The sequence below is a fragment of the Phyllostomus hastatus genome, unplaced genomic scaffold, assembly GCF_019186645.2.
Source record: "Phyllostomus hastatus isolate PE091 unplaced genomic scaffold, TTU_PhHast_1.1 phas_contig_195, whole genome shotgun sequence".
In the NCBI taxonomy this organism is placed as follows: Eukaryota; Metazoa; Chordata; class Mammalia; order Chiroptera; family Phyllostomidae; genus Phyllostomus; species Phyllostomus hastatus.
This window is the reverse complement of record NW_025333706.1, coordinates 2,633,135-2,660,301: the sequence shown is the minus strand read 5'-3', so window position 1 is coordinate 2,660,301 and position 27,167 is coordinate 2,633,135. Positions and strand designations below refer to the sequence as shown.

At 41.1% G+C, this 27,167-nt stretch overlaps 1 protein-coding gene across 5 annotated transcripts in view; it reads right to left on the bottom strand.

Moving 5' to 3' along the window:
* Window positions 1-1,633: 1,633 nt before the first annotated feature.
* SYK (spleen associated tyrosine kinase) overlaps window positions 1,634-27,167 on the bottom strand; it is a 90,687-nt gene continuing 65,153 nt past the window's right edge. For all 5 annotated transcript variants that reach the window (XM_045833856.1, XM_045833860.1, XM_045833858.1 and 2 more), the window contains 5 exons: window positions 17,529-17,738; window positions 16,408-16,597; window positions 10,652-10,792; window positions 9,789-9,901; window positions 1,634-4,496 (listed from right to left, as the gene is read on the bottom strand). In XM_045833856.1, the coding sequence (XP_045689812.1) occupies window positions 4,424-4,496; window positions 9,789-9,901; window positions 10,652-10,792; window positions 16,408-16,597; window positions 17,529-17,738 (727 nt within the window). In that variant the 3' untranslated portion in view covers window positions 1,634-4,423. The remainder of the gene's footprint in view (window positions 4,497-9,788; window positions 9,902-10,651; window positions 10,793-16,407; window positions 16,598-17,528; window positions 17,739-27,167) is intronic.

Here is a 27,167-nt window from a genome sequence, read left to right as displayed (position 1 = left end):
TCTCTTTGAGCAGAAAGGAAGAGGACTAGGGCAGGGGCCTAAGGGCCTCTGCTGGGCTCATACCTAAGAAAATGCCCTGATTTAAGGGACTGGCTGTCCCTGAAGCAGGCACGAATTTCTATCCTAAGACAACAAGCCCATGGCAAGAAAGAAGCAAGCGCCACCTAAAGCAGAAGATCCCAAACTGAAAGAGAATTAGGAAGAGCAAAATCTCATTCTGGCTCTTTCAAAATGTTTCCTTCCTTGCTGGGAAGAACATGTTTATGAGTACTGACATCTTCTTAACCTTGGAAAGACAAGCATTGGTCTTAATATCTCCCTGTGCCCGAGCTCACTGTATGCTAAACCCACCTCATTTTACTGATTCCCGTGATCACCATGTATAGAACAGTGGTGGTTTCTGCCCCTCTCAGGGGTTGAACGTTCCAAAGTCCAAGGTCAGCTCCTCTCCTGAGCCATCTCATGGTGCCATCTGCTGGCCTGCAGAATCCTACTGGCTAGACCACCAGTGGCCTTGGGGTCCAGACCGAGGCTCCTACTGACATTGTGAGAATATGGCCCCAGCTTTCTGTTCCCGGCCTTGCATTTATCAGTACGGGTTGATAGATACCCTCCACCTGCAATTGTGCAGATTGAGGCTGAATTCCTGTGACTCATCCAGATCAGTGCTGGAAGCCCAGCTGTCTGTATTGTACTCCACGTCGAACACGTGCTCTCACTGCTCTAGGAGCTGTGTGCCAGGTGGCTGTCTGGCAGCCTGTGTCATTCCTACTTCAGTGCTGTCCCAGTTTCAGGGCTCCCAATGGGAGTGTGAGGCCAGCCAACCCAGGTCTCCTCCAAACTTCTGCCCCTCGGGGCCAGGGGGCCCCCAATGGGCCTGGGATTGGGAGGAACTGGTGACCAGGCACAGAGTGGACGGAAGAGAAATGAGTACAGCCACTAGCACATGCTCCCAGGCAGGACAAATGCCCCACATTGGCATTTAAGTTGTTCTCTGAAATAAGGTTCAGTGTGGTGTGTGTGTGTACACATGGTATTTGTACACATGTGAGTATGTGGGCATGTGTGTGTAATCTCTTTTAAAGGAGGTGATGGAAGCTCTGGAATTCTTTCCCAGACTGTCCCAGCACTCTGTATGCCATCTTCACAAAGCAAAGGAAAGCTCATAACCTACAGTCCTGTTTTGGGCCCTCTGGCATTACTGGGTCCCATCAGTCACCTTCCATTAGAGTACAACTTGAGCTGTCAGGCTCTCCTGGGCAGATCCCATGCTCATGAGTGGAGGGCTCTAGTGACCAGGGCCCTCCTCGACCAGCCTTTCCCTTTCCCTTTCCCACTAGGGGTCAAGGTCATAGCCTCAGCAGTCAATTGGTGCTGGCCTGGCCAGGGCAGCATATCTGTCCACAATGCTCTGGTGTTCCCACTAAACGAGGATCAGAAGGTGAAGGCACATGACCCATGTAAAGCCCAGGCTGGTGGCAGAAGCTTGCAGACCAGCTCTGAGGGGACTACATACATCCATCATGTCAGGAAATGGCTGGGATGTATTTAAAAACAAACACTGCTTTGACAATGCTACTTAACACTGTTTATGTGACAGAGTGAGCTATCACATTAATAATGTCCATGAAAATGATCACAATTTAAACTTTTATTAATAATTATAGTTTTAAAGAAGTCCAGTGACAAAAAGTAGGTCTTCTGGAATAGAAGGAGGATACTGCTTAACTGGTCAAGTGTGCTCTTTGGGAGGTTAGGGGTGAGGGGCTGAAAATCCAGTGGTCACCCCTGTGTGTGAAAATCTGGGTGGAACACAGTCCTTGGGCTGGTTGTTGTAAATGTGAAGTCAACATCCAAAAAATAAAAGCAAGGCTGGTGACACCAAGTATGGGGAAGGACATGCTCCAATGAAACACACATGATTATTTTAACCACAGGATAGACTATGTTTCTGTTATGAAAAATTTTGATCCCACTAGGGGTCAAGGTCATAGCCTCAGCAGTCAATTGGTGCTGGCCTGGCCAGGGCAGCATATCTGTCCACAATGCTCTGGTGTTCCCACTAAACGAGGATCAGAAGGTGAAGGCACATGACCCATGTAAAGCCCAGACTCATGTAAAGACATGGCTAGAGCCACAAGAAGGGCAGCACCCATGTGACAATCAAGTATAAGCTAAATGCCCCTACGAAGTCTTTACCTTCCAAAGTTGGCTCATTCACATTTTAAGTCCTTCTTCAGTGAAGTTGCCTTTCCCTCTGTGCCCTCCTCTGGAGAAAGCACATATTTTCACTGGAAAGACTTCCACACACTGCCACAGTGGTAATTCTACACACAGGAACACCCCATGCCACCAGGAAGTCACAGGGGAGGACAGGGGCACCCACAGCTTGTAGGCTAGGTTTCTGGGGGAGCCAGGCCCCTCTTCCCTATTGCCAACTCACATTCTAGATGGTCTTCATCACCAGAGTTTTGGGAGTGGCAGAAAGCTGCTGGAGAGTGAGGGAAATACTCCCAGGAGGGAGCTCAATGTATGCCCCCAGATTCCTGCCAGTGTGGCCTTTCCCACAGACACCACTCTGGGGACAGAAGAGGGAAGACACCAGGAGTCAACAGTACACCCATTTTCTTAGATGCCATCACCAATGTGTGCAATCCTTCCCTTTAGGGTTCTAAATCTACATGTCATCTGACCAGAGACTGTCATTAATCTTTTTTTAAAAGATTAATTTTACTTATTTTTAGAGGGGAAGGTAGAAAAAGGAGGGAAACATTAATGTGTGATTGCCTCTTGTGCAACCTGGGACTTGGTCTGCAACCCAGGCATGTGCCCTGACTGGGAATTGAACCAGTGACCCTTTGGTTTGCTGGCTGGCACTCAACTCACTGAGCCACAGCAGCCAGGGCTGTCATTAATCTTTTTAATTTGGGGGAGTCTAAATGTGTAGTGCTACTGTTTTGAGTATCTGCTCAACACACACAGAATCTCCACTTAACAAAACTATTAACCCACCAGGTAGCACAATTCTAAAAGGCATGGATGGTTTCTAAAAGTTTCTTAACAGAAGTTCTGTGAGCAAGTGGTGTCTTATTCTGGCCAAGCAAGCATGCTGACTGCTGCTTTCTCCATGTCTAGCTTCCCTCTGTTAGGAGCAGGGCCTCCTCTCGTGTTCATGGGCTGGAAGTACACTTTAAACTGTCTTAGGCATAGCTGAATTCCAGATGGTCCAAGTTTATTACTTGACTGACCTAAGAATGATGTCTAAATAGCTCTAATTTTGAGGGGCCACAGCAAAACTGATTATCAGTGGTCGGATGACTTGTGTAAGATCAGACATTAGTTGAAGATTAACTAAGACTAGGAGACTAGAAAATAAGTCTTGAGTTTTGTATTTTCACCCCCACATCACACTCGATAAAGCCTACTTGTGGGAGCATCAGGGTCTGTGACTTTATTATGAATTAACACTTTCTTCACAAACTCATCTTTACATGCCCTTGGCCACCAGGGTGTCTCTTTGTGAATACAGAAAAAGATAGGAAGTCTGTCTGTACCCTTTCTTCAAGGAAGAGGAAGCAGAGCCACACTAACTACACGACAGCAACAGCCCACAGCGCCCTACTGTCTGTCTGCCACGTGCTCAAGATGATGGACATCCTTTCTCCTGCAGGATCTCCAGTCAGGCACAGTCTTCAGAGAGTCTGCAGGAGAGAGGCTTTCAGGGGGCCAGTAAGCCAGTCCTTCCAGCAGGCCACACTTTTCATGCAGACACAAGACTCTGGCTCAGAACACACAGAGCAAAAGCAGTATCCAGACTTCATTCCCTTTAACTGGCTACACCTTAGAAGCCGCACTGGTAGAACTTAATTTTTAAGCCTCGAGGCACTTTTACCATTAGGAAAGCTTTTCAGGGGCAAGGCCAGTCACAAGGCCCATTTAAGCCAAATCCCCTTGTCCTCTCCCTTCTAGTCCTCCATTGCAGGGATCATAGGTGTCATTGTGCCCGCTGGGCGCTGACAATGCAAGACCAGTGGCTGGATACCACATGGCGATATCTCCAGGCTGTGGGGGTGGGGGTCAGAGCAGCCCAGGAGCCAGAGAACTGAAAAGATAGTAAGGAAAGCTGAAAACAGATCCTGAAAAGAACCTGCCATGAAAACCACTCAGACAAGAAGCACAAAGGAATTCACAGTTTCTGTTGACCCTCTTGTCTGTCTTTCTCCCACAGCTCCTCCCAGCAGGTTTGTTCTATGGAGGGTATGTTGTCCCACAGGCTTTGGGGAACCAGAGTCACAGGTAAGTGCCTGTGAGAGTGGCTCTTCCAGTGGGCTGTGGGAGGTGGAGACTCAAAATCCATGCATTGTAGTAAGTTTGCCTGTGATGACTCATTTGCTCAGAGGCTGCACAAACAGGCCCACGAGTCTTAGTTCACCACGTCATAGTAGAAATTGCGCAGCCGCAGTTCCACCGCTGCAAATCCGGGTCTGTTCTCCACGCTAGAAAGGGAAGACATGCATTAATATTCGTCATCACACTGGAGAAAAAAAACATACTCACCCCTGGAGCCTTTCCAGGGCGAGTGCGAATGGCTGCGCCCTCTGGTGGCCTCCTCTAAAGCCTGCAGTTCATAGCATGTGTCTGCACCCCAGCCCCGGGGTTACCAGAAGCCTGTGCAGAATTCAGCGTCAGGACCATGCCAGACCTACAGAACCCCATGTGCATTCAGCAAGACCCCAGGTGACTCCTGTCCCCCTTAAAGAAATTTTGCATTCAAAGTCTGGACCTTTTAACCCAGAGATTGTCTCCTTGTGATCTAGCAAAACAGATGTGTCTGAAATACTTAACTGGTCAATATGCTGCAGACATACCCTTAATGTACGATTTATAACCTTGTTAAGAAAAAAAAATAGACACAGTTTAAACTTTCCCTCTCTGTACCCCAACTGGATGGCTCTGGACTTCTGAAAATGTGCTGTTGTGAGTTTTTTTATTTTTAAAAATATTTTATTGCTATTCTATTATAGTTGCCCCCGTATGGGTTCTTATTAAAACTTAAAACCTGTCATGGCAGAAGCAAGGATACAGGCATGTCTATTATACATCTTAACACAGCAAGACCTCACTTTTCTTGTCACTTCTCAGGGGAGGGAACAATGTAAGTAAACTATGGGAAAAAGTTTTTCACAATTTGCAATCTCTAAACAAACTTTTACAGACATCTTTGAATTGGATCTGTCATAAGCAAGTATTTCTTAAAACTCTAAGAATCTATCATTGTTTGGAAATAAGTTTTCTTATTTTCCTCCAATTTTTGGCTATTGCAAGTGGATATAATTGCCCAACAAGTGAAACAGAACTGGAGGTCAAACTTTGAACTGTCCACATTCAACCTCTTTGATCTAAAACTACAATATTATAAGGCTCGAGAGAACAGCCTGGGAGTATGCAAGAGGCCTCGGAATCACTCACCAATGTAAGGGCAGAGTGGTTTCTTCAGAAGCAAAATGTTTTCTTTTTTTTTGTCAGATGGCATCAAAATATAGTAAGTCCTCAAAAGGTTCCATGACTTTAGGCAAAACAACACATAATGAAACCAATTTGAACACTGGCTAATTGATATATGTAAGAGTTAGGTTCCCATGGCATCTTATCAGTGTCACAACAAAACGATCCTATTTGAGAATCTACAGCTTTCAAGAACATGCAAAAACTGCTTGACAAAAATCAGCCATCTGTGGTCATGGCTGGTGACTTAGATCTCACTGTGGGGGGCGTGTGTATCTGGATGCCAAGTTGTATTCTAGGAGGGAATGTAATGGCCGAGCCCTGGGGTACAGAAATATACATAGAAAGCTGTGTACACGCTGAGAAACAGCCTTAGTCCTGCTACAAAGAGAGCACAAACTCCAACCACAGGGACCTGAATGCACAAAGAGCCTGTCTGAATCTTGCTGTGCCTGTTTTATTCATCCAGCAGCTGAGCACCAAGAAAACTAATGCAGAGAAACAGGAATACAGACAGGGCCTCAGGGAAGACACCTGGACAGGTGTCTTATGGAACCTCTCCTTTACTCCATAGGTGAGGCTACCATGAGGAACTTAGGATGACCTTGAGCTTGAGCAGAGGAGGTGCCTAAGTGCCTTGTGGTAGGTTGCTTCTGCCCACCCGGCCCAGAATGCTTTTCCACACTTCCTCTTGTGCCCAGTGTACCCCTTCTCCTCATTTCCTGCACCCATGCTCCCCAACCAGCAGTTTTCAGGTGGAAAAGTCCTTCCAAAGGAGGCCAATATGGACCCTAACAGTAATATGACCCCCATGGTCCTCTATTCCCATCCAGAATTCCCCATGGTTTGCTCTGTTGCCCGCGCTGCAATATGCCATCATATGAGCATATGGGGGTTAATTTGTTTCATGTTTAATAACATCCAGTCTAAAATTGTGACCTCCATGAGGGAAGTGTCAACTGCTGCTTATTCATACCTACTGATTGCCCTCACTAACTGGAGGTCAGTCAATAGGTATTTCACTGATAAATCTAAATGTATATATGTATATGTCTTTCTGTCTAAACATTTATTATCTATCCTACCTGCCCACCTATCCATCAGTGCCCCCATTCATCTATCTATCATGTATTGATAGATGGATCTATCATTTATCTACCTATTATCTATAGATCTATTTAACTATCTACCTATTTTCTATCCAACCATGATGGATATGATGATAGGTAGATTATCTATCTACCTATTTTCTATCCAACCATGATGATGATCAATCAATGGATCTATCCATCCATCCATTTACTCTCCATGCCTCTCTCCCTCCTTCCTTTCCTCTTTCTACTATGTATGTATATGTGTATGTATATATATTCTATATATCCATCTACCTTCCTATCTACCTGTCTATCTAAAAATCTATCACCTTGGTAAAGGTGGCTGACTATTTACAATGGAGGAAAACTTGGAGACTATACAAGGATCATTTGTGTTTGCTTCACTGAATCCACCAGGTTCTGGAATCCACATTTTCCCACATGTTTCCACATGTTTCCATGTACCAGGCAACTATTTCATTTCCTTCTGCAAATGACTACCTGCATATGAGAGGTCCTCACACATATGTGCAGCAGTCTCCAGGCCCTATGTCCTCTGGCTTTGAATTGCCACTGGGCTTGTCTCCTTCCAAGAACACACAACAGAATGCACTTATTTTATAGCTTACCACTTATTGCCTGCTGCCCCTTCTGCAACTGCAGATTCCTACAGGGGACCTAGTTGGGGTCTCTGTGAGGTTTGCTGAGGTTATTTCCCTGGGTTGTCAGACCAGCTCCTGGTGCTTTTGAGTACTCCTTGTGGCCATGCCCCCCAAAATGTTTTGTTCTTTTTTCCTATTCAACTTTACATCATTTAACTACTTACATTAAGACTGTCTCTGACTGTCTCCCTGGATGGCCCCCAACATTCCAGGCCATTACTAGAAAACCTTTAACCCTCAGAAATATAGCTTATTGGAAAAAGAAAGTTTGATAAGGAGTTGTCATTCATAATTTTAGGCATGGTCCACAGCCACTTTTTCTATTCCACTGATACTTAAACACTGTTGCTAATTCCTAGACATCCATGTAGAACTCACTGGAAAGCATTCCTGGGGTTGGAGGTGATGGGAAAGATAGCACTGCCTGTACACCTTACTCAGGCTGTGACTTAAACCTCCAGGTGGGAAAAGAAACTGAGAAAGTGTTTTCTGAAAGAGGAGCATTCTACCTCGCTCCACCTCCAGTGAATACCAAGAACTGTTTCCTTCATCCTCCCCTCATGGGCCATCCTGGCAATAACAGCACCAAGAGCTGTGTGTGTCTCTGAGGACGAAGGCAGGTGGGCAGACGTCGTCTGGAATCCTATCCCATGAAGAATGCTCCAGTGCTATCAGTATTCACCACGGCCACCCAACCAAGTAGGGGTGTGTCTTGGGTACATCATTCTTCCTACCATGGTTCACAGCTCCTAACATGGTTCACTCTGCCCGGCACACTGCCTAACACCTTTCCTGCAGCCCTGAGTCCCCTCCTTTGCCCACTCCTCCCCTCCTCACTGGTCAGCCAGCATCCACCATAAAGAACAGCAGACAGAAATAAACATGTCAGTGTTCACATTAAGAGCAAAACCTAACTTCAACTGTCTCCCTGACAGTTCATTTTAATTCTAGTTATTTTCACTTTTTTCAGAATGATTTAAAGTTCATGTTTCTCAGAGGAAGTGAAATCTTCCAAATGAAGCTGCAGGCAAGCAGAAGAACTACCCAAGGGTGTACCCTCCCTAGGGCTTCACACATCTCCTGACCTGAGGGTCTGTTCTGCTCCCCATGGTGCCTCACTGGCCACCAGGTCCCCCAAACTTGGCGGGGTGCATGGTGCATAATACCTACTAAAGCCAGGAAGGCCTGTGCTGTCTTCAGCAGTTTTGCAGGAACAGGCACTATAAAGAGGAGATTGCCAGTCTGCCCTCATTCGAGGGTTCTGGGAAAGTCTCAGAGGTGCTCTGTCCTCCCGCTCCTGCCTTTCAGAGGTGCCTCAAAGCAAGACAGCTGGAGTTTGATTCAGCACAGGTGCAAGGTGACAAGGTCAAGGTCTGTATCAAGGCCTGTAACATCACTAAGGGGGTCATTTGTCTTCTGTTTCCTATATGATGCCACCCCAACCACAATTTCTAGGCTAGACCTTTCATTTCCATTTTGAAAATAGCTGGGACCTACCTGTCACTGATTCTTGTAATTCCAGTTTGGGCACTGGGGATGGTGATGTGGGAGTTAGTCAAGACTTCAAAGACTGGACACCCGCCTTCTACAATCTATCTCTAGCCTTTCTCTCCTGCTGCCACTCTGATAGTCTGGGTTCAGGAAGCTCCCCAGGTTCCAGATGGGTACCTTTGCTACAGAAAGGGGCTTTCTCTGAAAGGGTCAGCACCAGCAACTGGACATATCTGTCCTCTTTTTGGGGCTCACCATGTTGCTTCTAGACAATAATGAGATCTTTTATTTGCACTCCCAACTGTGCTGGGTGAAGAGTACTCCCTATGGTGTGGTAGAATCCCAAGTGGCATCTGAGATTGTTGGCACTATCCTTCATTCTTGGTATCCTCCTGCATTTCTAGCTGTTATACCTCAGAGCAAAACTGATCCCCAAAGTATTAAAATCTATTGCAAGGATATGAGCTCCTCCCAGTGACAGACCTATAGTGTTGCCAAGCTCCACAAGGCAACACCAGAGGTACAGAGACCACGGCTTGGGGCCCCCACAATGCACTCACAGGCTGCCCCACCAGGGCAAAGTCCCTGATTCCCAGGTGTGATGGGTTTTCCTTGCCTGCTGAACTTTTTTTTTCATAAGCTCAGGTATGCTCCAGGCAGGATGCATTAGAGTGCTTAGGGTAGACTCTGAGGGCTACTGTTCCCAGGTCCGAGTCACTTCTCGGAAGTGCTACCTAGGCCAATTCATCTGTGAGCCAGCCAACATCTGTGGTTGTGCCTCACTCGGAAAGGTGGTCAGAATTAGGAAAGCAGACATTTCCCTCTAAGTGCTTCTGCCATCCTCTGTCACCAAAAATTGTACACAGCACTGGACCAGACTCTTAGGAACATCTTTCTACTTTGACCACCCTACCACCCTGGCCAATATTATATACATTTAAATTTCGACATCCTGAAATTAGAGTAGTTGTCTAAACTTATTTTTTAGACTGAAAACAGAGTGTCTGGATAAATCACAGGAAGGGGCAGTACTCACTCATACGTCCAACACAGGTTCATCAGATCATACATCTCTCTCGGACACCCTGGGGGGCACCCCATCCTCTCTCCTTTCTCCAGCATAGCAGAAACTTCACTTCCTTTCATCCCCTAAAACATGCAAAATATACCTTAGCTTTTTAAACATAGTATTCAGCAAAACAAAGCAATAAATACATCCCACTCTCTCGAAAGAAACAAAAGAGTACATGAAGTGTGATGTCAATTATAAAAAGTACAAAAACAGCAGCACCTAAACTATGACCTAGAAGTTAGATAAGGTTGCCCCTGCAGGGAGGCATGCGTGCAGGAGGCAGAGGATTTGGGGTTCTGTTTTCTTGCTCTGGGGGCTGGTTTCATGGGTGTGTCCCATCTGGGAAGGTTCAACAAGCATTTGTGCATTTTTTGGTATGTGTATTTTGATGAAAAAAAATCTAAAAAATGTAATGAGCTCCCAATTTGATACTGGAAATAGCCATTATTTCTACTTCAACTTTAATGCTGATTTGGTTATATCTTATATATATCTACATGTGTCATATACAGTGAAAAAAAGACACACTCTTCAGTTATCATGAAATATTTCTCTGGTACACCCACTGTGGAAAACAGTATGGGGCTTCCTCAGAAACTTAAGAATAGAGTTACCGTATGACCCAGCAATCCCTCTTCTGGAAAAAAAATATTTCTTTTGCAGTTGTGAATAAACTGAGGCCATATTAGCTGCCCACTGTCAAAAGACAGCCAAAGACTCAAGAAGAATGCCCTGATTATGATTTTCAGAGTGCTGCCATGATAATCGGTGCTTCTCCATTCTGAGGGCCACATAATTAATTAGGATGTGACACAGTAGTGACTAACCCGGTATGGCTTCTGCCCATAGGAAAATGCTTCCCACATTAGCACCCCGAAGCTCCAGACGTCGCTTTTGCTGGAGAACTTGTAGTAGTTGATACATTCCGGAGCATACCACTTCACGGGCCACTTCCCATGGGTCTGGGCCTGAAAGCAATGCAAACAGAGAACTTCCATTAAGAACAAAATTGTGTGCACCTATGTTCATAGCAGCATTATTCACAAGAGCCAAGAGGTGGAAGAAACACAAGTGTCCACTGACACATAAATAAATAAACAAAATGGGGTCAACTCGTACAATGGGATGTCATTCAGCCCTACAAAGGAAGAGGGTTCTGACACATTGACCAACATGGAGGAACTGTGAGGTTGTCTTTCATAATGCCGAGTGAAATAAGCCAATTTAGTCACAGAAGGACAAATACTGTGTGATACTCATCTGTGGGCCCTACAGTAGTTCAATTCATAGAGACAGAAAGTAGAATAAGGGTCCCTAGGGGCTGGGTAAAGAGGGAGGAATAAGGAATTAGTGCTTAATGATTATAGTTTCAGTTGGTAAGATGAAAATAATTCTGGAGATTGGCTATAAACAATGTGAATGTTTTTAATACTGCTAAACTATTCTTTCTTTAAAAATACTTTATTTTTAGAGAGAGAGGGAGGGAGGCAGGAAGAGAGGGGGAGGGAGGCAGGAAGAGAGGGAGAGAAACATTGATGTAAGAGAGAAACATGGGTCTGTTGCTTCTCACACGCCCCCAAGGAGGGACCTGGTCAGCAACCCAGGTATGTGCCCTGACCAGGAATAGAACCGGAGACCTTTTGGGTTTGCAGGACGATGACCAACTCACTGAGCCACACCAGTCAGGACTGAACTGTGATCTTGAAAGTAGTTAAGATGGTAAAATTTATGTTAAGTATATTTTATCACAATTAGAAAAAAGAATAAAATCATGACTCACAAAATGCCAGTGTATGTGCACATGTGTAAGTATTGGGTCTGAATCTTAAACATATGATTAAATCCTAAAATCTTAAATTTTAAATCCATCCTTTAAAAGATTCAGATCAAATTTCTTCTATCTTTCAGTTATTTTCTCTCACCTCTTCCTTTTGCCACTCACATTTCATGGAGCTTGTTGTGTTGTTGAAGCCTGAATATTATGTCATGATTATGCTCCAAGAAGCATTGGACTGTTTTTAAGTGTACTTGTCTACAGTTTTAAGCCAACACAAATTACTTGGGCATAGACTGTTTACTGGTATCATTTTAAACTGGTTTAAACTAATTTCAAAAGTGTTAGTAAAAAGATCAAAATCATGCCTACCAAAACCCTTTCCTTTGGAGCTTGGGGTTCCAAAGGAAAGTCTTGCCTGCCCCCTGCGAATGTCACTGTGATCTGGGCGAAGTCTCCCAAAGCAGGGGGAGGGACATGAATTGCCCTGAGGTGTGTTAGGAGAGGGCAACTTGGGACATCAAGCAGAGACCTAAGTGTCATGGTAGTTCTCCTTGTGACAAACTGATTGTACCTGTGTCTCATTCACATTATGTGTTATTTATAGATTTTGATTTCTAAAATTGTGAACAATATAGTCATGGGTGTTATTTCAAGTTTATTCTGAACTTTGAACTGATAAAAAAATAAACCTTTGACAAATCTTAAATGTGATGAAAGATCAGTCTCTGCCCACCACCAACTCCAAATTCTTGTCTATAGAGATAACTGCATTTGATAGCTTTTCTTGGATCCTTCCAGAAAAATGCATATACAAGTATAAATAGAAAATATATACTTTTAGGAGAATAATAAAATTAGAGGCATACTCTTTTTGTTCTTTTTAATTTTTCTACTTAGCCATGAATCTTAGATATATTTCTATGTCAGTATATGTAAATAAAGTTGATTTCAGAAGAGCTAATTGTATGCTTCAGGTAAATCTTCTATAACTAATTTAACCAGTCTCCTACTGAGAGGCCATCAAGTGGTTTCCTGAGTTTTGTTATTACACATCATGCTAGACATTACTGACAGTGCACAGAGGCAGACCTTGAAGACACTGTGAGTTCAGTTACAGATTGCCACAATAAAGTGAGTCACACAATTTTTTTGGTTTCCCAGTGAATATAAAAGTTATATTTACACTATACTAGTCTATTAGGTGTGCAACAGTATTAAGTCTAAAAAAACATGCACATACTTTAATTAAAAAATACTCTATTGCTAAAAAATGCTTCAGCAAGTCATAATTGTTGCTGGTGGAAAGTCTTGCCTTAATGCTAGTGGCTGCTGACTGATCAGAGTTGCTAAAGGTTGGAGGTGGGCTGTGTCAATTTCTTAAAATAAGATAACAGTGAAGTTCAATGCATTGATTGACTCTCCCTTTCATGAATGATTGCTCTGTAGCACGGGATGCTGTGAGATAGTATTTTACCCACAGTAGAACTTCTTTCAATATTGGCATCAATTCTCTCAGACCTGGCCACTGCTTTACCAACTTAAGTTTATGTAATATTATAAATCCTTTGTTGTCTCTTCACCAGCAGTCAATTCCATCTCAAGAAACCACTTTCTTTGCTCATTTATGAGACACAACTCCTCATCCCTTAAAAGTTTTATCATAACATGGAAGCAGTTCAGGCACATCTTCAGGCTCCACTTGTAATTCTAGTTCTCTTGCAATTTCTAGATCACCTGCAGTTACTGCCTTCACTGAGGCCTTGAACCTCAAAGTCCTCCAATCAACTTCTTCCAGACTCCTATGAAGGTTGACACATTGACTTCTTATGAGTCATAAATGTTCTTAGAGGCATCTAGAATGGGGAATCCTTTTCAGAAGGTTTTCAATTTATTGTGTTGGCCAAAAAGTCCATTTAGTTTTTTTTTCCATAAAATAAAAGATGCATTTTTCACTTTCACTAATAACTTTACTGATTTGTATATTTTGAGTATGCTGACTACCTTCTGCTACTGGCTTCTAGTGGGTAGAGGGCAGGAGTGCTGCTAAATATCTTCCAATGCATAAGACAGCCCCACAGCAAAGAATTATTTGGCCAAAATGTCAACAGTACCAAGAAACTCCGCAAGCCACTTTTGACATATTCATTCAGTCACAGCACCTTCTCCATACACTGCACAATTTTTTTGTGTTTTAGCTGCATTTTTACTTTTCTTAAAATAATAAAGCATAATACACTGAAAATGTTGCATGTTTTCTTCCATCTTCAATATTAAAATGACTACAAAAATTCACCAATTTTGATGTTTTCTTTTAAATGCATATGACAGCTGTCACAATATAATCCAACAAAATTGTTTTGAATGAAGTTAAAGACAGCTAAGCACTACTAGAACCATCCTATGGAAAAAAACTAAATGAACTTTTTGGCCAACCCAATACTTTGCCCAGATCCCTCAGAGGAATCATTATTAATGACAGCTATAGAGGCCATTGTAGGGTTAATAATAGGCCTAATTTCAATATTGTTGTGTCTCAGGGTGTAGGAAGGGCCAGGGAGAAGGAATGAGAGAGGGGAAGGCTGGTCACTGGGACAATCAGAACACACATTTATTAAGGTTTCTATCTTATATGAGTACAGTTCATCTCACCCCAAAGCAATTATAATAGTAATATCAAATATTACTGATTATAGATCAACATAACAAAATAATGAGAGAGTTTGACATATTGCCAAGAATCACCAAAATGTGACCCAGAGACACATAGTGAGCAAAAGCTGTTGGAAAAATTGTGCTCAAAGACTTGCGCAACACATGGTTGCCACAAACCTTTAATCTGCAGAAGACACACTGTCTCCAAAGTGCAATAAAACATAGTGTGCCTGTATCTGCCTGGGATGTCAGGCATTTGTGAGGAGCTGCTGTATCAAAGGATGTGTGGCTCACAGGCTGGTGCTGCAAAGTTCAGGTGTGGCATGTACAGATCTCTGGGGTCCACGCTCAGCTGCTTCCTTTGCTATCGTTTCTCTTTAATCCTCTTCAACTTTTTATTCTTTTCCATCTCATTGTTTCTGATTTCTTAAGAAAAATCCTCCATGTCACCATTTTCTCTGAGTGTTCAGTCTCTTGCAGGTTCTTACATAGCTTTTAGCTTTTTATACATTGTGATAATTTGATGCACAGATATATTGTGAACTGTTTACAGCAATAACATTAGCTAACACATCCTTCACCAGACATGATTACCATTCTTGTTGTTGTTACGGTAAAAAAAATTTAATATCTACTCTCTTGTTAACTTCCAAGTATATAACACAGTACTGTTAATTATAATCACCATGCATTGGATCCCAGAACTTACTCTTGTACCCTTTGACCCCCTCCACCATTTCCCTCCCCCACAATCTACTTTGTTTCAATGTGTGCATTTTATTTTTTGGATTCCCCATATAAGTGAGATGATAGCATATTAGTCTTTTTGTGTCTGACTTATTTCACTCAGCATAACGCTTTCAAGTTTCATCTATGTTGTTGCAAATGGCAGCATTTCCTTCTTTTTAAAAGCTGAGAAGTGTGTGTATGTGTTTTATATATTTATCCACTGGTAGATATTCAGGTTGTTTGCAAATTTTGGCCATTGTAAATAATGCTGCAGTGAACATGAGATGTATAGGCCTCTTAGAGATAGTGATTTTATTTCCTTCAGAAAAATATGCAGAAGTGGGATTGCTAGGTTGTATGGCAACTCTATTCCTAGTTTTTTGAGGAGCTACCATAGTACTTTCCATAGGGGCTGCACCAATATAGATTCCACCCAATAGTGCACAAATGTTCCCTCTTCTCCACATCCTCTCCAACACTTACTATTTCTTATCATCTGACCACAGCCATTCTGACAGGTATGAAGTATTATTTCATTGAGTACAGGTCTTTCACCTCCTTGGTTAAATTTATTCCTACATATTTTATTTCTTTTGATGTAACTATAAATGAGGTTGTTTCCTTGATTTCTCTTTCTAATACTAAACTGTTGATTCCCTATTGTTCCAATGAACAAAGTTTGGAGAGTATTATTCTGAATAAATCTAAAATTGTGATATATTAGAGTATTTCCATTTTTAACAATAAATCAAAACTTAACAAGAACATTTTTGACATAGTTATTTTAAAATAGGGAATATAGGAAACTGGTCCACATGGCAATGGTGAATGTAGCTCAGCCCTGGTTCAGAAAACCAACAGGTACGAGGTGGCACACAGGAGCCAGGCCCACACATCATCTTTCCTATGGGGGAGCAGGCCTGCATTATAGCTAAGCTGCTTTAAGGCTTGCTTTTGCTAAAACTCCCTTTCCCTAAGTTAAGACAGAAAATGTTTAATGCATATCTTTGAAGTAACTTCCTAAAGTCTGTGCTAAACCTCCTAAGGTCAGAGTGTAACCCATTCAACCACTTTTTCCCTTGCATTTGCAACATCCTTTTCTTTGTTATCTGTAAAAGGTAATCACCTAAAGCAAACCTATGCATAATGAATGAGGACCTCCCTTGATGTAATGCTACTAGAAAGCAAAAAAAGCCTGTCAAGGCAAGAGTCAGCACATGCTCTCACTTATAACATCCCTTTTCTCCACAGGACTTCTGTAGTCCATGTGAATTTGTTTGTCGCAACCACAACACTTTGGACACCTAGAAGGCATCAAGGAAAATTGCTTCTTGAAACTTCACTGTAATGAAATATAAAAGAGATATATTATCATTTCAGATTTTTACCACCTGCTGCTTCGAGTACTGGCTAAGTTGTTCCTACCTTGTAGTAGTTTTCATCAGCACGAAGTGCTTTGGAAAGTCCAAAATCACTGATCTTGGCATAATGTTGAGTAACCAGCAATACATTTCTTGCGGCCAGATCTCTATGCACAAAATTGCACTCCTCCAAATACTTCATTCCCATAGAAACCTGATGAACCAGCTCTATGATGTTCTTATCCTTGACATGCCTGCAAGTCAAGTATGTCATTAGTGATGCTGGATAGTAGTCCATTTCAGAACAACCAACTGTGCTCCTCACAGAGACAGAAGGCAAGTCCACTCACTTCCTATTCTTCTTAAGCAAGATTCAGAAGCAGTGACAAATAACCTTGTTAACTTACAGCTGTTCAAAAGTAGACACCAATCTCCCAGTGTTCAACTGGTCCAGTTTTCAAGGCTTACTTTCATTGCAATGAAAAGCAATGTAATAGGGTGGTAAGACCTGGCTCAAGGCAAGCCAGGCTTCAGTCAGAATCCTTGCTCCAAAATTGGACAGGAAACAAATCCAACCCTGAGCCTCAGTTTTTTACCTCTGAAGTTGGGGTAACACTTTCCTGTTATGGAGACACAATCTAAGTAAAGTATAAACATAATGTAGCAAATGGGATTAAGTAACCAGTGGCGATTCCCATGAGTATTTCACACCAGTTCTTCCATTTCGGCAATGGCTTTAGAGGAGAGCACAGCCACAGATGTTTTCAGAATTACTTGTGGGAATGTAGAGGTCAGCCAGACAAGTAAGTCATCACTGCTATGCCCTATAAAATGTTTATTAAATATTTCTTGGGAAAAGCAGGTTTTTCCTAGTGAGGTGATACTGACCACCAAGATAGTGCTGATTCTGTCAGTGGGCCAATACAGAGTGAATAAAGGAGAATGAAAACCAAATTTTGATATTAGTTTTTTTCCAAGAAAAGCAAAACAAACACAAACACAAACACAAACAAACAAACAAAACCCCACACACTTGATCCAAAGACTAAAACTATCTCCCCTCCTCATGCAAGGTTCTTGGACAGCATGGGAGGATAGAGGCTTCCCAAAGAAACAGACTATTATGTGCACCAGCCGGTGGGCCCTGCACCTCGTAGTATAAACTTCAGGGGTCCCTAAAGATACCTGTTCTGCTGTAAATATTTATTGAGTGGACCAAGTTCTGCCATCTCCATGACCAGCATCCAGGACTCAGCTTCACAGATCCCGATCATACGCACAATGTAAGGGTTGTCTAGCTGCTGCATGACATTGGCTTCTGCTAACAGTTCATCCTTTAGAGCTGGGTCATTGGCCTCATTTTTCAGGATTTTCACCGCTACTGTTTTTGCACCTCTGCAAAAGAAACATAATGCCTAAGACACTTTTCAAAGTGTCTCACTTCCAGATAAACATCTTCTAAAAATAGGGTTATACAAATAAAAGCAACAGAATGGAAATGTATATTAAGAAACTCTGCTACAATGACTAGTTTTCCAACAATGTTCTGTCATTTTATAGACAAAGAGAGTGACACTTCATTAGTTAAAAATAAAGAGGTAGGAGGTGGAGCTGAGGAATATCCCAACCAAGTAGAAAGCCTAAATACAACAGAATATTTAAATAATTTTCAAATAGACCTCACAAACTATGACATAAATGGAATCCTATAACATTTTGAGATTGACCATCACACATATGTAATGTATGTAAATACAACATCCTTTTAATATACAGATGTAGAAATAAAAAGCATATGTTGATAATGCTCATAGTTTACAAAGCACTTTTAAACTGAGCTTTGTTAATTTAAGAAAGCCTCAATGAGTTCACAAAAAATATTTTTTATTTTCTAATAAAAATATCACACAGGTCATGCTTGAACTCTTAAAAACATTCTAATGTAGTGGAGCTTACATAAATGAATGGAACTTAACTATGAATGACTTGAAAAACTGCATCTTTCTGTCATACAATTCCCACAAGTGCAGGATGTATAGCTGTTTTGTTGAACTCCAAATGAGAGAATAAAACAAGAACTATCCAATAAAACAGGTAGAATAATAGAATAGCAGATTAAGTATGACACACATTCAGACAAGCACAGACAGCCTCAGTGTAGAACTGGACATGGGCTTACACACTGGGTGCACGCTGTAACTCCCTTACAGAGGGAGGCGCAGACCATGGGTGCCACGGGAGCCCCTTGGTTCCCTCCAAAGGTCATGGAACTATTGTCCACTGCTCTCTCTAGACAGTTTATTGTTTTGCCTTCACATTTCATTCAACTCTCCATCTGGACTTGTTTTGTATATAGTACAAAGTAGGGGTCAAAATTAACAAGCAAAAAATCTTTTGATTCTTCCCAATGTTTAAGGAAAAAATAACATCTACTGTCTCTTCCAGGACAGAGAAGAGGAAGGAAACTTTACAACTCATTTTTATAAGGCCAGCATTACCCTGATGCCAAAACCAGAAAAAGAAATCACAAGAAGATAATTGACTGATAGCCCTCAGGGACATAGATGCAAAAATTCCATGAGAAATAATAGAAGGTTCAGTGAATTCTGAAAAATATATTATGAATATATAATTTATGAATAAGATGAATTTATTCCAGGAATTCAAGGTAGGTTTTATATTTGAAAATCAATCAGTGTATAATTTACCACCTTATACAATAAAGGAGTTAAACTTATGTTTATTTCAGCAGAGGAAAAGAAGTATTCAATAAAATGTAATACACATTCATGATTAAAAATAAATCTCTCAGAAAAGAAAGAATGAAGGTGAACTCTCTTCATCTGATAGCAGCAGCTATAAACCTAACAGTGAAACACTGAAAATTCTCCCCTGAAATCAGGAATGAGGAGGAAGGCTACAGTCACTTCTGTCCTGTGCTGAACCACAGTCCCTGGATGATATACCACAAGGCAAGAAAGAAACATGACAAGTATAAGGATTAAACAGAATGAAATGTCATTCAAAGATGATCTACTCTGGGTCAAAGACTACACAGATAAGCACTAGAAATAACAAGTTAGAAATAATAGGTAAATTCAGCAAGGTTGTTGGGTATCCGGTCAACAGCCAAAACCATTTATATTTCTATATCAAACCAACACCAGAGCTAAAAATTGTACCATGTATAATAACATCAAAAGTATTAAATACCTACAAATGAACCCAACAAAAAAAGTTTTTCAAGACCACAACACAGAAAACTAAATAACTCTGCTAAGAGAAACCTGAGAGAAATTACAAATGACTCAAGGAAATGGAGAGCTGGGTCATGTTTATTGACTAGAAGAGTTGGTATCGTAAAGACCTCATTGTGCCCCAAACTGACCTGTAAGGCCTTTCTTCTTCCCAAACCCTCTAGTTAAATTTATGTACAAGGGGGACCCCCCCAAAACAGAATTTATTTATAAAAATTGTGCATTTATTCTTAAATGTTTAAACTTCAGTCACCTTCAAAATACTCTCCATTTGATACAATACACCTATGAGATGTTTTTTCCACTGCTCAAGACAGTTTTTGAACCTGTTGATTTTGAATCCTTTTAGTGCTTCTGCCATTTTTTGTTTCACCTCTTCCACACTGGCAAGATGTTTCCCATTGAGGACTTTTTTCATCCAGGGAAACAAAATAAAGTTGTTCTCAGGGTGAGACTGGGTGAATAGGGAGGATAGGCATGAGGGTCATGCCATTTTTGGTCAAAAACTGCTGAACACTCAGGGCAGTGTGGGCAGGTGCACTCGTAAATTCCTCATCATGAAATTGGCAAACACATGGAAAGAATCTTCAAAAAAAAATGCACTGAAGCTGAACGCAGTCTCTTACAACAATGTCAGTTGATACACTGATACGGATGGGTTCCTAGAACACTCACCTAGCTGGGGAAGCCCGTACTGCAAGGGGCCACCCTCCTGAAGATAATTCTGTTTTTGGGGGGTGTCCCCCACTGTTGGTGTCTATAATCATGTTTGTTAATTTACATATATAGTTAAGACAGAAATTTAACTATCACAAAGTAGTTGTGCAAATGTATACCTTAATACAGGATAATTTAAGCTCATCTTACAAAATGACTGTGGTATATATACATATATTTTAAATAAGTATATTATTCAAAAATATACACACACATATTTAAAACATACACACATCCACACAGGAAAGGAGCAGGATTGAAAGCAAGACTTTCTGTGCTTTTATCAAAATTTTTGACTCCTGAATTATATAAATTACCTTCTTAAAAATAATTTACAAAAATTTCTTAAATTTAAAGTATCATCTAACAACAAAACCAGCTTTATTAGTAATGTACTAATTCAAACATTTAGAAACCAATGTTTTTACTGCACACTCCATGTGGGTAGTTTTCTAAAGACCAAAAGAAGCATGAAGAGATTTTAGTAGTTTAGCAATTCTAATTGTTATAATATGTACTGTTATTTGAGATTACAGGATAAAGCAAGTAAATAATTATACTAATAATATTTGGAATTAGGAAATTTCTGGGTAAGAGAACTGAGACACAATTTTAAAAATCAAAGAAAATAAGTAGACAACACTGTTACTGAATGACTGCATTTTAGTTACATAATAGATGGATGTATGTGTGTGCATACAGAGATCCTATACACACATACACTACAGCTAGTTAACAATAGTAGTATTTGGGTGGTACAAATAGGACACTTTATATTCTTATGTTTTGATTGTCTCTATTTTCTAATTCTCTACATGACACATGTACTATGTCCAAACTAACATAATTATTATATGCATACTTATATGCATATCCACATAAGGGATATTTTCATGGTAACTCTATCAGAAATGAACAAAAATTATGTTAATAACAGATTTAGGAGAAGGAAGATGGCTTTGTTGGAGGGAGCGTAATCCCTTTCCTCTATGCAGGGGAAAGAAACTTGTGGATCTGCAGGGGAACAGAGCAAGGGGCCTAGGTTACCGAAACATTTATGAAAACAGGACATCAAAAATTACAGCGGACATTGAAAAATCAGATGGTAAGGAGACTGCTTCAGGACAACAGGGACCCAGGGATCAGCGCTGGGACCAGGTTGCAGCCCCCAGGCCCGGTGCTCCTGGGTCTGCCTCAGGGCACCTGGGAGAGCAGAGTCACTGCTCCCTCCCCAGACAACAAGGATTGAGCAGCACCAGGGGAGGCCTTGTGGCTTGACGGCACAGAGAGGGGAGTTGGACTGGGAGACAATCACACAAGGGCTGCAAGCACCCACACACAGCCCTAGGATGGGTGAGTGCCACCAGCCTGTGAGACCAAGGGCGGCCTGGCTGTGCGCCCGTGCCCCAAGCCCGGTAATACCGAGTGTGATTCTGTGGAAGACCCAGACCCTACAACCCTGAACAAGGAAAGGGCACGGGTGTTCGCGGGTTTCTGGAGCCTGCCGTGGTAAACTCGGGGTAGCACATGCCCCTTCGGGATTCCCAACTCTTGCGCTGTGAACCTGGAAAGGATGCAGAGCTTCTCAGATTCCTGGAGCCTGCAGCAGGGAAACTGGTGGAAGTACTTGCCCCTTCTCCATCTCTGGAGCTTGCAAAGTGAATCCAGATAAGACTCGGGTGCTTCCCGAGAACACAGAGCCTGCTTTCACCTGTAGAGGTGAAATTTGGGGGAAGGGCGCGACCCTTTGCAATCCCGGGAGCTTGTACCGTGAACCTGGAAAAAATGCAGGAGCTCTGCAGGGCCCCGGAGCCCAGGAGACTGCGGCAGTGAGCTCCGGAGAGCTTGCTCAGAAGCGCCCATACCCACACCCAGGATCCTGTGGGAAGGCATGGGATAGGCTCTCGGGAGAATGCGCTGCTAGCCCTGGGGACACTATGCAAGAGACTGACTGAGTTCTGATGGGGAAGAGTGAAAAGCATTCCAATCTCCCCTCAGCCTGCTGAAGACAGCAAGACCAGAAAAACTGGTTTGGCCAGTTAGAAACCAACAAGAAGTTTGGATTTTTTTTGGCTGTTGTTGTTGTTTGATCGTTTGATTTTATCCTGTTTTTAAGTGACTTTTTATTTTCTAATTCTTATTATTTTTGTGTCTCTCAATTCCTTATGTTTCTCTTCCTTCCATCCTAGTATTATTCCTTCCACTCCAAATTTATCTCTCCTGCATTCCATCTTCTGCCCCCCTCCTTTTTTTGAGCCTGCAAGTTACTGCAAATTTGTATTATCTTTTTCTCACTTTTCTGACATTTTTAATTTTAATAGTATTTTGGTATTCTTTTTCTTTCTGTATAATCTTCTTTCCTTTGCTGGTTATTCTATCGTTTGATAGGTTCTCCCTGTTATCTCAGTCACAGTGTGTTGATAATTTACTGTCCTTCATTTGTGTTCTATTAGTACACACTCTCAAGGTTCTATACTCCTTATTCTTCTTATCTAGATCTCATAGATTCTGCCACATGATTGTTGCTTTAATATTACTGTAAATAAGACCTAGTTCATACAATTGTAAATAGTACACAACACCCCTCCCTGATCTCAGCCCACTTCACAATTTCCTGAACTATACTATTGTGGGGATTGTCTCTATTCTTTTACACACTAATCCTATTTACTAATCTTTATTCCCACCCTACCTCAGAATCTACCTCCCACAGCCTCATAGCTTTCTAGATCCAACTAACAATCCTTTGGTCCCCAATAAGAGTCTTATCTTCTTTCCATCCTTTCTAAAATGTGGCTAGTGGGGTGGAAGATCACGGTTAACACTATACGTAGCCAAAGGATCTCCCATCTCTTCTCTACAGGCTGCTACTGTGAATATCATAGAATACTGTCTTGCTGTCTTATACCATTTTGCCTTACTCCTCCAACTGATCACAAAAAAGAGTAGGGAGAAGCTGTGTAAACCAGGATACATGAAGGAGACTGCACCACTGAATCTCACAGGTATTCTACCACAGAAGTTCACACCATAATCACAGGGAACCAGAACAGATCAATTTAAGAAACAGAGGCTAACAAGAAGAGTCTCACGAACAATGAGAAGACAAAGAAACAAGTCCCAAATGAAAGGAAAGGAGGAAGCTTCAGAAATAAGGCTAAATGAAATAGAGGCAACTCAACTATCAGATATTGAATTCAAAGTAATGGTTATCAGGAAGCTCAATGAGCTCACAATGAGCTACCAGAATCTACAGAGAAGCTACAACGATCTCACTGCAAAGTATATCAACATTAAAAAGGAAATAGAAACTAACAACAAGGGCAAAGGGGAAATGAGGAATACAATTTCTGAACTGAAGAACACAGTAGAAGGAATGAAAAGCAGGATCGATGAAGCAGAAGACCGGATTAGCGAATTGGAGGAAAAAGTAGAAAAAAACAACCAGAAAGAGCAAGAAAAGGAAAAGAGGTTCAGAAAGAATGAAGAGGGACTGAGAGAAATGCAAGACAATATGAAACGTAATAATATCCGTATAATAGGGATACCAGAAGGAGAAGAAGAAGAACAAGGGATAGAAAACCTGTTTGAAAAAGTAAAGATGGAAAACTTCCCTAATTTGAGGAGAGAAAAAGTCACACAAATCCAGGAAACACAGAGAGTCCCAATCAAGAGGAACCCAAAGAGGCCCACCTCAAGACACATCATAATTAAAATGGCAACATTTCAAGACAAAGAGAGACTATTAAAGGCAGCAAGGGAAAAACAGGAAGTAATATACAAGGGAGCCCCAATAAGGCTAACAGCTGACTTCTCAATGGAAACACTCCAAGCCAGAAGAGAATGGCAAGAAATATTCCAAGTAATGAGAACTAGAGGTCTGCAACCAAGGCTACTTTACCCAGCAAGGCTCTCAATCAAGATAGAAGGCCAAATAAGAAGCTTCCCAGACAAAAGAAGTCTAAAATAATACACCTCCACCAAACCAGTTCTTCAAGAGTTGCTAAAGGGACTACTTTTAAGGAAAGGAAGGAAAAGAGAGAGAGAGAGGAGAACACACATACATAAATGGCAATGAATAAGTACCTATCAATAATAACCTTTAATGTAAATGGATTAAATGTTCCAATCAAAAGACATGGAATAGCTGAATGTATAAGAAAACATGACCCACACATATGCTGCCTACAAGAGAACCACCTCAGGACAAAAGACCTGCACAGGCTGAAAGTGAAGGGCTGGAAACAAATTTTCCAAGCAAATGGACAGGAAAAAAAGCCGGGTGGCAATACTCCTATCAGACAAAACAGACTTCTAAAAAAGGACCATAAAGAGAGACCAAGAAGGTGACTTCATAACACTCTAGGGAAGGATCCATCAAGAAGACATAAATATTGTAAATATATATATATATATATATATATGAACCCAACATAGGAGCACCCAAATACATAAAGAAAATCTTAGAGGACTTCAAGAAAGGTGTTGACAACAACACAATTATAGTGGGGGATTTTAACACCCCACTGTCAAAAATGGACAGATTTTCCAAACAAAATATCAGCAAGCATATTGTGGCATTGAACAATACCCTAGATGAAATGGACTTAACTGATATATACAGAGGCCTCCATCCCAAAGAAGCTAAATACACATTCTTTTAAAATGTACATGGAACATTTTAAAAGATAGACCACATGATAGGACACAAAACAAGCCTCAACAATTTCAAGAAAACTGAAATCATACCAAGCATTTTCTTGGATCACAAGGGACTGAAAGTAGAAACCAACACCAAGGAAAAAAACACAAAACACTCAAAATCATGAGATTAAATAGTATGCTATTAAACAATGAATGGGTCAAGAATGAAATTAGGGAAGAATCAAAAGTTTTCTGGAAACAAATGAAAATGAACTCACAACAACCCAAAACTTATGGGACACAGCGAAGGCATTCCTGAGAGGGAATTTCATAGCGATACAGGCATACCTAAAAAACACAGAAATATTTAAAATAAACAACCTAACCCTATGCCAAAAAGAACTCAAGGAACAACAACAAAGGTAGCCCAGAGCAAGTAGAAGGGTGGAAATAACCAAGATCAGAGCAGAATTAAATGACATAGAGACTAAAAGCACAATTTTAAGGATCAGTGAATCCAGGAGCTAGTTCTTTCAAAAGATAAACAAAATTGACAAGCCTTTAAGCAGACTCATCAAGAAAAAAAGAGAGAAGACCCAAATAAACACAATCAGGAATGAAAGAGGAGAGATTACAACAGATACCACAGAAATACAAAGGATTGCAAGAAATTACTACAAAGAACTGTATGCCAAGAAATTTGAAAACCTAGGTAAAATGGACAAATTTCTAGAAAAATATAATCTTCAAAACTCAATGAAGAAGAAGTAGAAAGCCTGAACAGACCAATAACAGCAAAAGAAATTGAAGCAGTAATCAAAAAACTCCCAACACACAAAAGCCCTGGACCAGATGTTTTCACAGAATTTTACAAAGCATTTAAGGAAGAGCTAACCCCTATCCTTCACAGTGTATTCCAAAAAACCCAAAAAGATGGAAGACTCCCTCCCAAACTCTTTTTATGAGGCCAACATCATCCTAATTCCAAAACCAGATAAAGACACAACAAAGAAAGAAAACTTCAGGCCAATATCGCTGATGAACATTGGCGCTAAAATCCTCAACAAAATACTGGCAAACCACATCCAACTATACATTAAAAAGAGCATACACCATCACCAAGTGGGATTCATTCCAGGGATGCAAGGATGGTACAATATTCGCAAATCAGTAAATGTAATACATCCCATAAACAAAAGCAAAGACAAAAATCACATGATCATATCAATAGATGCAGAAAAAGCATTTGATAAGGCACAGCACCCATTTATGATAAAAACACTCTGCAAAGTGGGAATAGAGGGAGCATTCCTCAGCATAATAAAGGCCATATATGAGAGACCTACAGCCAACATCATACTCAATAGGCAAAAATTAAAATCTTTTCCACTAAGATCAGGAATAAGACAAGGCTGTTCACTTTCACCACTTCTATTCAATATAGTACTGGAAATTTTAGCCACAGCGATCAGACAAGAAAAAGAAATAAAAGGCATCCAACTCGGAAAGGAAGAAACAAAACTGTCACTGTTTGCAGATAACATGATAGTGTACATAGAAAATCCCATAGATTGTACCAAAAAACTGCTTGACCTAATAAATAAATTTGGCAAAACAGCAGGATACAAAGTCAATATCCAGAAATCAAAGGCATTTCTGTACACCAACAATGAAACAGCGGAAACAGAAATAAAAAAAAAATCCCATTTGAAATAGCAAAAAGAAAAATAGAATACCTAGGAATAAACCTAACCAAAGAGGTAAAAGACCTATATTCAGAAAACTACATAACACTGAGGAAAGAAATCAATGAAGACACAAACAAATGGAAACATATACTGTGTTCATGGATTGGAAGAATTAGTATCATCCAAATGTCCATACTACCCAAGGCATTTTACACTTTCAACGCAATGCCTATTAAAGTACCAAACGCTTATTTCACAAACATAGAACAAACACTTCAAAAATTCATAGGGAACCATAAATGACCCCAAAGAGCTGCTGCAATTTTGAGAAAGAACAGTAAAGTGGGAGGGATCACAATACCTGACATTAAGCTATACTACAAGGCCACTGTAATCAAAACAGCCTTGTACTGGCATAAAAACAGGCGCATGGACCAATGGAACAGAACAGAGAACCCAGAAATAAACCCAAGTCTCTACGGTCAATTAATATTTGACAAAGGGGCAGCAACATAAAA